Source organism: Hoplias malabaricus, unplaced genomic scaffold (assembly GCF_029633855.1).
Source record: "Hoplias malabaricus isolate fHopMal1 unplaced genomic scaffold, fHopMal1.hap1 scaffold_106, whole genome shotgun sequence".
NCBI lineage: Eukaryota > Metazoa > Chordata > Actinopteri > Characiformes > Erythrinidae > Hoplias > Hoplias malabaricus.
In genome coordinates, this window is record NW_027101178.1 from 1 (window position 1) to 13,609 (window position 13,609).

Here is a 13,609-nt window from a genome sequence, read left to right on the forward strand (position 1 = left end):
TAAACGTTTGTTATAAAAGATAATCTATTAAAATGTGATAAATTAATCAAGGATCAAATGAGTGATGTGCTCCTGGCCAAAACCGTAACTCTTATTCTCTCTTTGACTACATTCATTCATTATCTGTAACCCTTATCCAGTTCAGGGTCGCGGTGGGTCCAGAGCCTACCTGGAATCATTGGGCGCAAGGCGAGAATACACCCTGGAGGGGGCGCCAGTCCTTCACAGGGCAACACACACACTCACACATTGACTCACACACACACACCTACGGACACTTTTGAGTCACTAATCCACCTACCAACCTGTGTTTTTGGACTGTGGAAGGAAACCGGAGCACCCGGAGGAAACCCACGCAGACACAGGGAGAACACACCACACTCCTCACAGACAGTCACCCGGAGGAAACCCACGCAGACACAGGGAGAACACACCACACTCCTCACAGACAGTCACCCGGAGCGGGAATTGAACCCACAACCTCCAGGCCCCTGGAGCTGTGTGACTGCGACACCTACCTGCTGCACCACCGTGCCACCCTCTTTGACTACAAATAAAGTAATTTTTAATGATCTGCTCAACACATTTCTAGACATTCTTTTGAATAATGCTTAAAAGAACATGTAATCTTATGGATTCATCTGATAAGACAAGGTTTTAAAAAAAACCTAAGAATTGATTTATTAACGAATTGAATGATAACAGGATATTAATCTTTAGAGAAATATCACATATAACGTATATCAAGTAGTTTTTATGTGCCAAGACAAAGTTTTTTTGCAAGCCCTACATGCTGTGTTTGTGAATGTGCAAATATGATTGGTCCTCTGGGAGTGTTGTCAGTAAATAGTGTGTTCTGATTGGTCCTCTTAGAGCTATGCCATTCGATGAGGAGTTCTGATTGGTCCTCTGCAGTGAAATCAGAATTACATGTTCCAAATGGTCCTCCCGGAGTGATTTGAGTGATTCTGACTGGTCCAGCTGAAGCAATGGCAGTCAATAAGATATTCGTATTAGTCCTTTCCTAAGAATTAAGAGGTCAGCCCAGGAAAGTGGAGATGAAAACACTTGTGTCCAGGTTCAGAGTAGCATGCCACCAACGGTCTGGAAAATAAAGCACCTAATACAAACACACACACACACAAAGGTGTTTTTAAAGGAACCTAAAATTAAAATGGAATTTTTCTAATGTAGACCAAAGCATCTTACAAATTTTTTCATTTATTTATGTCCTGTAACCGCTTCGTCGTATTCAGGGTTGTTGTGGGTCTACTGGGAATCACAGACAGTGAGCCGAGGTGGGATCTGAACCCACGACTTTAGGACCTTGAAGCTGTGAGACAACGACACTTCCTGCAGCGCCACCGTGCTGTCCGTCTTATAAATTGCATCCTTAAATCATCACATTCATGGTTTCAAAGACTTTTCAAACGACTCAAAGACTTCTTGCTAAATGTGGCTTTAAAATGTACAGCTAGTGATCACTGGTGTTGGTGATTAAGAGAGAGAGAGAGAGAGAAAGAAAGAGAGCGAGAGTGAAAGAGAGAGAGCGCGAGAGTGAGAGAGAGAAAGAGAGAGTGAGAGAGAGAGAAAGAGAGACAGCGAGAGAGAAATAGAGAGCGAGAGTAAGAGAGAAAGAGAGAGACGCGAGAGAAAGAAAGACCGAGAGAGAGAAAGAGCGAGACAGCGAGAGAGAGAGGGAGAGCGAGAGAGAGAGAAAGAGAGCGAGAAAGAGCGAGAGAGAGAAATAGAGCGAGAGAGAGAGAAAGAGCGAGAGAGAGAGAAAGAGCGAGAGAGAGAAAGAGAGCGAGAGAGAAATAGAGCGAGAGAAAGAGAGAGAAAAAGAGAGAGCGAGAGAGAGAAAGAGCGAGAGAGAGAGAGAAAGAGAGAAAAAGAGAGAGAGAGTAACGTGTTTATAATCACCTCTCCTGGTTTGATGGTACATTCCAGTGGTTTATTGTGTGACTCCAGGTTAGGGTAGGAGTGTGTGACCCAGGACAGTGTGGTGTGATTGGGGTGAAACTCAGGAGGATGATCAGGGGGGTACAGGAACCAGCGCTGGAACACACACACACACACCTTAAGTGATACATAGTGCACATATTCACATACACAGCAGAAATGTGTAGTGGGTCTTAAATAGCTGCTCACATTAAAGTATCGTTAATTGGAAAAAAATACATTTAAAAGTAGTACAATTACAAAAGTAGCAGCTCAAACGATATCTTAACTGCTGAGTACCTTCTACAACTGCACTGGAATTTCTTAATACAACCAGCACCTATCAGCACAGTTTGTTTACAACAGTGGTTGTCAGTCTTATTCCTGGCAGGCTACTGGCTACTTGCCTCCATGTTGTAGTTTTCTCCTTCATTCATCACACTCACTTCAGCTTTAGAAGGAGTTAATTACCTCATTAGTTGCATCAAATGTGTTGCGAGCCACATCCATCAGTGTTTACTTATGTCCATGTGTTCAGCTAGTGCTGAGTGATATGAGCGCAAATCAATATCACAATTAGTTTAACGTTTTACCACGGTTCCGATTAATAAACGATTCGTTTTTTTTGTATTTTTGACATAGTTCAGTGATGAGGCTTGTGCTGTAAATATGCTCCAGTATTAAATATGGGGTATTGTTTCTAATGTCGCTGGGAGCTTTTCCCTCTTGTTTTTCTCTCATAATTTACATTTGACTTCTTTCTGTTCTGTGTCGTCTTAATCATAGTCAAACACAGCACGTCCAAACCACAGACACTGTTTTTTTCTTTGGTACTAGCTGCTCAAGTAGCTTTGTCGGCCTCTGTGTTTAGTTTGCTTCGATGTGGCAGAATTACGTGACTACAGCTTGGTAGTGTGATTTTAAACAGTACATAAACAAACAGTGGGGACATAACAGAAAAATTCATTCATTGTCTGTAATCCTTATCCAGTTCAGGGTCGCGGTGGGTCCAGAGCCTACCTGGAATCATTGGGCACAAGGCGGGAATACACCCTGGAGGGGGCGCCAGTCCTTCACAGGGCAACACAGACACACATTCACACCTACGGACACCCAGAGGAAACCCACACAGACACAGAGAGAACACACCACACTCCTCACAGACAGTCACCCGGAGGAAACCCACACAGACACAGGGAGAACACACCACACTCCTCACAGACAGTCACCCGGAGCGGGAATCGAACCCACAACCTCCAGGTCCCTGGAGCTGTGTGTCTGCGACACTAACCTGCTGTGCCACCGTGCCGCCCCATAACAGAATAAAAATAATCCAAATAATTGATATAGACAAGATTATGTCGATTAGAAGTTCTGAATGTAATTGCCCAGCCCTATATTCAAGTTAATGTAAGAAGTTACGATCCACACTGGGTGTATAAATACAGTTGTAAATTTTAACTACAGTACATAACCATACAGTCTTTTTAGCACATTCAAGTCAAGTTTAATCTGTCATCTCAAACTACCACAAACAACATAGCGAAAGATAACGTATAGTTACAATTATTAATACTTTTAGTTGTTGAAGAAAAAATACATCAATTATTTAACAAATATTTAGTAAACCTACCTAACTACTACTGATTGCCTGAGATACACCATTAAAATGTACACACACCTTTCTACCATAGATGACTTCGGAGTAGCCAGGACCATGCCAATGAAATGGCACTCCAGTACCTGCACCTGAGAGAGAGAGAGAGAGAGAGAGAGAGAGGGAGAGAGAGAGAGAGAGAGAGAGAGAGAGAGAGAGACACTTAAAAATACACAGAAGAAGAAACAATGATTTCCTGCCATATCAAAAACTTGGTTATCCATTCATCCATTATCTGTAACCCTTATCCAGTTCAGGGTCGCGGTGGGTCCAGAGCCTACCTGGAATCATTGGGCGCAAGGTGGGAATACACCCTGGAGGGGGCGCCAGTCCTTCACAGGGCAACACACACACGGACACTTTTGAGTCGCCGAATCAACCTACCAACATGTGTTTTTTGGACTGTGGGAGGAAACCGGAGCACCCGGAGGAAACCCACACAGACACAGGGAGAACACACCACACTCCTCACAGACAGTCACCCGGAGGAAACCCACGCAGACACAGGGAGAACACACCATACTCCTCACAGACAGTCACCCAGAGGAAACCCACGCAGACACAGGGAGAACACACCACACTCCTCACAGACAGTCACCCGGAGGAAACCCACGCAGACACAGGGAGAACACACCACACTCCTCACAGACAGTCACCCGGAGCGGGAATCGAACACACAACCTCCAGGTCCCTGGAGCTGTGTGACTGCGACACTACTCCCCACTACTGCGAATTATTCAGTACACTGAAAGGTTCACTAGGCAATTTCAAGCGAGTGTCTGGTATTATTGTAGTTCTCGTATCTAGCCACCAGAGGTTGTACATTGAAAAATCCAGACCAAAGCACTCATATTAGTGGAGACCACCTACTGTGACCAATCAGGCAAACCACAGCAATAAAGACATTCATTTTTCTCACTTAATTTGTTCCAGTTAAACCGAGAAATACAGAGTAAATGCAGAATGTCAATGAATAAATGTTTTATAAATTACTTCACAATGTAATGTTTTTAGGTGTTGGTAACGTACCTGCGATTCCGAAGCTGTACGCTGGGCTTGTGTGTGGTAAATCGTAAACTGGAGCTTTATACTCTTCAAACAGAGAGTGCCACTCGGTAAAATTATTATCACCAAAGAAATACAGTGTATCTGAAACACACAGTCACAGAGTCATAAAGCAAACAAAGTCTACTGCAATGTCACATTGAAAAATGTAGGTCTATTTAAAGGTGATTATGGCAGTTACTGAATTAATCCCCAGTACCTGTAAATAAATGCATATACTAAATTATCTATAGTAGTTACTGAATAATAGTAAATAACAATATAATGCATATTAAGTGTATTTCTGAATAAAATGCAGAGCGACTTTGTAGCAATTCCAAGGTGGTGTCTTTAGTTCGGTGGTCACTAGGGTGACCAGATCTGAGATGGTGAAAAAGAGGACAGTTCCCCAGAAGGGTGTGTGTGGGGGGGCAACTACTGACGTGCAGACTGACCAATTAAATGTTTACAGAGAAGGTTATCGACCAATAACGGTAGCTCTACAGTCAGACCGTCCAATCAGAAGATTTTAGGCTACTTCACCACGCCCCCTTCTCACTCAAGCGAACCAATCGGAGTAGGGGAGGGCGGGACTAGTTTGTGAACGAAACTTCTCGAAGTTCTATGTAAGCTCTAGAAAAACAAAATGCCGGATGTTTGTGAAATTCCGCCCGGACATTTTTGTAAGTCTAAAAAAGAGGACGTCTGGTCACCCTAGTGGTCATTAGTGTGTTGCCAGCCTAGTTGCTAGGGTGTTGTAACGGTATCCTATCCGGTTTCTGTGGTTTTGCCAGGTTGTTGCTATGGCTTCCAGGTTGGTTGTTATGCTGTTTCTAAGGATATATTATGATATTCCATTCGACTGTTTAAGTGTTAGCTTGTGTTTTTGTGTTGTTAGGTAATGGTAGCCCAAGTGGTCCTGGGGGTGCTGTTAACTCTTTCATATTGTATCTTTAGTGGGTGTTAAGATGCTGCTAGGCGGGTCATGTGATGTCTGCTCAGAGTAACTGTGAGGTACTGACCACTGCCCAATGTTTCTTCAGACTGAGGAGTCAACAGGAATCTCACAAATTCTTCAAATTTCACGTCCACTGCAAAGGGAAAAAACATTGAGTTTACTGTGTGCATAAATCTGACCCTCTCTTTGTGCAATGTAAATGGAGTTTGTACCTTTCCTGTACGAGTGTGTGTTTGCAGTGCTTAGTCGAACAGTTTTATCTTTGTATTCCCTCAGAAGACTGGTCTTGGAACACAGGAAGCGGAATTTCTGAAAGAAGCCATCACAAAACAGCACTCAGAAATCCCACAATCAAAACATAACGTGCCAAAGTAAGAAAAATAAAATCCACTTAGGATAAGGATCAAAAGTAGGCCACCATCATCAAACACTTCCAAATTCCAGGTGGAGCTCCACAGATAACTACACGCCAAAATACAATAAGCGTACGCTATTTCAGAATGGATTTGTTACAGGATTGTATTAATTCTTCCCACAACATAATCTCTACCGGCCTGATGCCATCTTCTTCCCCTTCCTTTTCTTATTTCATTTTGTCACGATTCAGTTTATTTTTCAAATAAATAGACTGTAATCTGAAACTTTCAATAAACACAACATTATTCTATCATATCACAGACCGATTACTGTGCTTTATCCCCTCTTTTGTTTATCCCACATAGAAATGAATGCCAAATCAGTATGAAGATAGTTATATTTTTAAATATGCTGACTCTGTCATAGTCAGTCTACTTCATGACTGCAAGAATAGTCATGGACCAATAATGATGAGTTTGTGCTGTGGTGTAAAGAAACATTCTTGAAGCTTAACCTTGAAAAAAAAGAAGGAAATGATCATTGATTTTAGACAAATGAATAAAGACATCCAACTACTGATGGTACCATTGTTGAAAGGGTTAGAAGTTATAAGTATCTTGATAAAGTGATTGATGAAGAGTTGTGTTTTGATCAAAATACAAACATGACCCTTAAGAAATCTCAATTTATTACCTGATTTGAAAACTTTAATATTCATTCGTTCATTCATTCATTATCTGTAACCCTTATCCAGTTCAGGGTCGCGGTGGGTGCAGAGCCTACCTGCAATCATTGGGCGCAAGGCAGGAACACACCCTGGAGGGGGCGCCAGTCCTTCACAGGGCAACACACACACACACACACACACACACACACACCTACGACCACTTCTGAGTCGCCAATCAACCTACCAATGTGTGTTTTTGGACTGTGGGAGGACAACGAAGCACCCGGAGGAAACCCATGCAGACACAGGGAGAACACACCACACTCCTCACAGGCAGTCACCCGGAGGAAACCCACCCAGACACAGGGAGAACACACCACACTCCTCACAGACAGTCACCCGGAGGAAACCCACGCAGACACAAGGAGAACACACCACACTCCTCACAGACAGTCACCCGGAGCGGGAATCGAACCCACAACCTTCAGGCCCCTGGAGCTGTGTGACTGCGGTCAGATCACAGGGTGTCAGCAAGCTTCATGTGTTTTATTATTTTATAGTCTACTGTGATTGGATGGGATTGTTAGTGACTGCCTGCAAACCAAGTTTCTCTTTGAAAGATAGTAAATAAATTGAACTTAAAGGCTTACTGTGTTATCAGTGAGTCCTCTAAGTATTATAGGTTTTGTGTAGGCATATCTGTCAAAAGAAAAAGAAACACACACACACACACATCATGCATACTGATTTATGAAAATTAAAAAACAAATAAAAATGACATGTTTCTACAGAGTGATCTAAAACATCAAAATTACAGATTAAACAAATTAATACTGGTTTCTAAAAAATGTGTTGAAGATACTAGAGTCCCACTGAAAAATTGGAGGATTTAAAATTGCAAACCATTTATAACCAATGGGAAAAAACTTAAACATCTCTGCAAAATCCAAATTGCTTCTTACTGTAGATGTCTAGGGATACATATATGTAGATATACCTAAGAATACACTGTTATGTTCAAATTGATATATGCACTAACCATTTACTAAAGAAACAAAGGTCTAAATTCTCCTTTTAGTTCGGTTGTTATAGTTAGATCTGCTGGAGTCGTTAGCGGCGCTCTTGACAATATTTTTATGCTCTAATACCGCATAAATCCAAACAGAACTAAGGTCATCTCTCGACTGTTTTCAGAGTTAATGACTGACCTCTGGTCTGACACCATGCTGATGGAACCCAGAGTCGAGGTCTCCTGCTTACTTGCTTTGAGATACAGTGCCTTGCGAAAGTGTTCGTCCCCCTTTAACTTTTCAAACTTTTGCCACATTTCAGGCTTCAAACATAAAGATATAACATTTTAATTTTTTGTGAAGAATCAACAACAAGTGGGACACAATCGTGAAGTGGAAAGAAGTTTATTGGATGTGTCAAACTTTTTTAACAAATAAAAATCTGAAAAGTGGGGCGTGCAATGTTTTTCTGCCCCCAGTGAGGATCTCTGAATGATCCAGTGTTGTCCCAAATGACTGATGATGATAAATACAATCCACCTGTGTGTAATCAAGTCTCCGTATAAATGACCTGCTCTGTGATAGTCTCGGGGTTCTGTTCAAAGCGCAGAGAGCATCATGAAGACCAAGGAACACACCAGGCAGGTCCCAGATACTGTTGTGGAGGAGAAGTTTAAAGACGGATTTGGATACAAAAAGATTTCCCAAGCTTTAAACATCCCAAGGAGCACTGTGTGAGCAATCATTCTGAAATGAAAGGAGTATCAAACCACTGTAAATCTACCAAGACCCGGCCGTCCCTCTAAGCTTTCATCTCGAACAAGGGGAAGACTGATCAGAGATGCAGCCAAGAGGCCCATGATCACTCTGGATGAACTGCAGAGATCTACAGCTGAGGTCTGTCCATAGGACAACAATCAGTCGTACACTGTTCAAATCTGGCCTTTATGGAAGAGTGGCAAGAAGAAAGCCATTTCTCAAAGATATCCATAAAAAGTCTCGTTTAAAGTTTGCCACAAGCCACCTGGGAGACCCACCAAACATGTGGAAGAAGGTGCTCTGGTCAGATGAAACCAAAATCGAACTGTAAAAGCAACAGAGTTAATCAACCTGAACACACCATCCCAACTGTCAAACATGGTGGTGGCAGCATCATGGTTTGGGCCTGCTTTTCATCAGCAGGGACAGGGAAGATGGTCAAAATTGATGGGAAGATGGATGGGGCCAAATACAGGACCATTCTGGAAGACAACCTGTTGGAGTCTGCAAGAGCCCTGAGACTGGGACGGAGATTTATCTTCCAACAAGACAACGATCCAAAACATAAAGCCAAATCTACAATGGAATGGTTCACAAATAAACGTATCCAGGTGTTGGAACGGCCAAGTCAAAGTCCAGACCTGAATCCAATCGAGAATCTGTGGAAAGAGCTGAAGACTGCGGTTCAGAAACGCTCTCCATCCAACCTCACTGAGCTCGAGCTGTTTTGCAAGGAAGAATGGCCAAGAATTTCAGTCTCTCGATGTGCAAAACTGATAGAGACATACCCCAAGCGATTTGCAGCTGTAATTGCAGCAAAAGGTGGTGCTACAAAGTATTAACGCAAGGGGCCGAATAATATTGCACACCCCACTTTTCAGTTTTTTCTTTGTTAAAGTTTGACACATCCAATAAATTTCATTCCGCTTCACGATTGCACATATATAACAGCAGTAATGCGGGCTCTGTACTGGTCCGTTGTGGTGAAGAGAGAGCTGAGCAGAAAAGCAAAGCTCTCGATTTACCGTCCAATCTACGTCCCAACCCTCACCTATGGTCACGAGCTTTGGGTAGTGACCGAAAGAACAAGATCGCGGGTACAAGCAGCTGAAATGAGTTGAGTTCAGGCGTCTGGTTCGGATGCTTCCTGGACGCCTTCCTGGTGAGGTGTTCCGGCCATGTCCAACGGGGAGGAGGACCTGGGGCAGGCCAAGAACACGCTGGAGAGACTACATGTCTCGGCTGGCCTGGGAACGCCTCGGTATACCCCCGGAGGAGCTGGAGGCGGTGGCTGGGGAGAGGGAGGTCTGGGTTTCTTTGCTCCGACTGCTTCCCCCGTGACCCGGACCCGGATAAGCGGTGGATAATGGATGGATGGGTTGATATCTTTATGTTTGAAGCCTGAAATGTGGCAAAAGGTTGAAAAGTTCAAGGGGGCCGAATACTTTCGCAAGGCACTGTAAGTATCTGTTTTCCTGACATATGCTACGCTCCACGCTTGCAACTCTGTGGCATCTGTCATCCTGATGCACCAACAATTTCAGCTCAGATCTGTACAGAAGGCCTCCACAACTCATACAGACTATGAGGCTGCTTCTACCTATGCATCTACCTATACCTATGTTTGAATTAAAGCTCCTTTGTTTAGAATTGTTTGACCAGAGGAGGGTGGATTCCCCCGTTCTGGGTCGGGTTCCTCCCAAGTGAGGTTTTCCTCTTCACTCTCACCTATGGCTTGCTTACTTTTGGTTATTCATTTTGTTTATGTTCTAAATTTGGGCTTCCATCTGACTCCATAAAGTTTTAAAATAGTACATGACAAAAATGGATGTATTTATTTCCGTGCAAGTGCATAGACTCACTCTTGTAAAAACTCTGTGTGTGTGATGGATGACACGTCCCGGACGTCAACGTTGCAGGCACCTTCATCACTAAGACTTGAATCAAGTCCCCTAGAAATTACAGCATTATTAAAGACAGAAAATTACATTTAAGAAACCTACAGAAAATTACACTCAATGGCCACAAGTTTGGAAACACGCTCATCCCCGTTTTTCCGCTGAAATCATAGCTAATGGTGTTTCTCCCTTTGCTGCACTGAACAGATTCTGAAAAGGTTTTAGGAGGTACATTTCTGAGAAGATTTAATGGCATTCAGCCATGAAAACCTTAGTGAAGTCATGAAGTAATGTAAGATGATTAGTTCCACATTTAAAAATAAAGGTTCTAGAAGAGTCCTTTGGTAAAGAAAAGGGTTCTATATAGAACTCTTTTGAATGATTAAAGGGTTTCTAAAGTGTGCTGTATATAATCATGTACAGCACATTCTCCATTAATGAAGAAACGTTTAATCTTGCAAAAGATTATTTAATGGTTCTATACAGTTCCATTTCCTTTAATAAAGGACCCTTGTAGAACTATCATTTTTAAGTGTGTACATCATTAAACCTTTTAAACTCATTTCCAATGTACAGGAGGTCCTGGGGTTACGTTAGTCCCAAGTTACGATGTTCCGTGGTTACGTCACATCTCCCATTTACTGTATAAAGCCTTGTTTCGACTTAAGTGGTTTTGCGTCGTAAACATCGTAACGTGAACTTCGTGTTTGGTGTGCGCGGCGCGGCGGAACAATACACGGTTACGCGGCTCGGGACCGAGGAGGATAGGTGTTAGGATAGGATAAGTGCGTACAGTATGATATTTACGTACAGTATGTACGTATGTTCCGACTTACACAGAAAATCGGTTTACGACGCGACGTAGGAACGGATCAACGTAAGTCGAGGGCCCCCTGTATTGGATAGTGGACTTCCTATGCTTCACATCCTAGTGCTGATGGTGCTCTATGGAGAGAGATTAGCCTCAAAATACTTTACAAATGCGTAAATGTTAATCCACAAATAAAACACAAGTCACAAATATGTTTCACTGTTCACAAATGAACACATCCCAATCTGTGTCTCACAGTCTGCGATTTCCGTGACGTGCATTTGTTCGTTTCTTCTCGCGAGGTTTTGGATTTTGAGACTTTCCTTTCGCATTTCACCTGATGGAGGTTGTGGGTTCCATTCCCGCTCCGGGTGACTGTCTGTGAGGAGTGTGGTGTGTTCTCTTTGTGTCTGTGTGTGTTTCCTACGGGTGACTGTCTGTGAGGAGTGTGGTGTGTTCTCTTTGTGTCTGTGTGTGTTTCCTACGGGTGACTGTCTGTGAGGAGTGTGGTGTGTTCTCTTTGTGTCTGTGTGTGTTTCCTACGGGTGACTGTCTGTGAGGAGTGTGGTGTGTTCTCCCTGTGTCTGCGTGGGTTTCCTCCGGGTGCTCCGGTTTCCTCCCACAGTCCAAAAACACACGTTGGTAGGTGGATTGGCAACTCAAAAGTGTCCGTAGGTGTGAGTGAGTGAGTGAATATGTGTGTGTGTGTGTGTGTGTGTTGCCCTGTGAAGGACTGGCGCCCCCTACAGTGTGTATTCCTGCCTTGCGCCTAATGATTCCAGGTGGGCTCTGGACCCACCGCGACCCTGAATTGGACTAAAACCGTGTTGCTTATTGGACTGATACGGGACTGATGTGGGACTGATATGTTTTGTAATTTCGAGATTGGACTGTTAAAATGGGTAATTTGTTTCAGACAGATGCACTCCCTCAGCCAGAGGGCGAGGTAGATAGCCCATGGCTCTGAAACAGAATATGCGTTTCTCATTGGTCATCACTTATTTAGCCAATCGGCAGCCAGAGATAGCTGTCTATCATTTACTGCGGCAGCCAATGGAGTCATAGTCCCGCCTACAGGGGGTTGTTTAGCTGCGGCCCTGAGAGAAACAGGCGAAAGGAATGTCTCAAAATCCAAAAACCCGCGTGAGGAAATTAACAAATGCACGTCACGGAAAACTTGTGAGTGACTCGATTCACAAACGCAGTTTCTAAAATTTACAAATACATTTTAAATCTGAAACTATGACTTTACAAATATTTGCAATGTAAATTTAAACTAGTGTGACCAGACGTCCTCTTTTACCCGGACATGTCCTCTTTTTTAGACTTAAAAAAATGTCTGGGTGGAATTTCACAAACGTCCGGGATTCTGTTTTTCTAGAGCTTACATAGAATTTCGAGAAGCGTTCACAAACTAGCCCCGCCCTCCCCTACTCCGATTGATTCGCTTGAGTGAGAAGGGGGCGTGGTGAAGTAGCCTAAAATCTTCTGATTGGACGGTCTGACTGTAGAGCTACCGTTATTGGTCGATAACCATCTCTGTAAACATTTAATTGGTCAGTCTGCACTGGCCGGTTTCATATATATATATATATATATATATACATATATTTGTACTGTATTTGTACAAATTGCAGACTGTGAGACACAGATTGGGATGTGTTAATTTGTGAACAGTGAAACATATTTATGACTTGTGTTTTATCTGTGGATTAACATTTACGCATTTGTAAAGTCCGCTGAGCGCCTCAGACTCATGTGCAGCTGCTTCCGCGTCCCAGTTTGTTTCAAGCTTTTCCGTGGAGACTTTACAATCTGGGGGTTTACATAAAACTACTACTGATACTGAAGTGCGGTTTGGGACGCAGCCCGAGAGATAACGAGAGCGACGTCACAGTATTACTTTACATCTACATTAAACGTTAATGATTTTACAACCGCATGAAATTCGAGAAAGGGGAAAAGTGTAGTGTCTCACCAGCCTCCGTTATCCTCCAGCTTCACTAACTGGAACAACAGGAGCAGAACATATGATCCCAAAAACCTCCAAAACTTGGCCATGAACTCAAAACACGCTCAACCGCAGGACTTTACAACGTCCACTTCTCTACATTCATTCAATGCTTTCTCCTGCTGCCGGCGTCCAATCAGCGCACGCCACGCCACGCTGGGGGGCGTGGTCTCTGTTACAGTGCGCTTTGATCTTCACTGCTGTTGTAAATAATACAACGCTCAACGGTCAACGCTTTAGCATACGTTAATCAGTGCGTATATATAATAATTTTATGTGCGTATGTATTATAATTATGTGTAAATCTATATTAATATATATACGCACTGAGAAACGTATATTTTCCCCTCGTATTTAAAAAATGATACGTTTATAAACAAAACAATTTAAAGCTGTATTTGTTTTTTTTATTATTTTATTTTATTTATTTTTTCCAGCTTTCAGATAAGTCTCAAATCCATAATATCTGTTATATCTTTGTCGATTAATGAATTAG

At 42.8% G+C, this 13,609-nt stretch overlaps 1 protein-coding gene across 2 annotated transcripts; it reads right to left on the bottom strand.

Moving 5' to 3' along the window:
* Positions 1 to 707: 707 nt before the first annotated feature.
* Positions 708 to 13,223, bottom strand: jmjd8 (jumonji domain containing 8). Of its 2 annotated transcripts, XR_010800037.1 has the most exons (10): positions 13,081 to 13,223; positions 10,256 to 10,345; positions 7,275 to 7,323; positions 5,813 to 5,909; positions 5,665 to 5,733; positions 4,628 to 4,747; positions 3,623 to 3,690; positions 1,924 to 2,058; positions 1,210 to 1,392; positions 708 to 1,120 (listed from the first exon to the last, which is right to left on the bottom strand). XR_010800037.1 is itself a non-coding variant. In XM_066659323.1 (9 exons), exons 1-9 carry the CDS (start codon positions 13,161 to 13,163, stop codon positions 1,040 to 1,042), a joined length of 792 nt encoding a protein of 263 aa, XP_066515420.1. In that variant the 5' UTR covers positions 13,164 to 13,223; the 3' UTR covers positions 713 to 1,039. The 2 variants fall into 2 exon arrangements, 1 of the variants encoding a protein (XP_066515420.1); XM_066659323.1 differs by lacking the exon at positions 1,210 to 1,392 and having other exon boundaries at positions 713 to 1,120.
* Between the last annotated feature and the right edge of the window lie 386 nt (positions 13,224 to 13,609).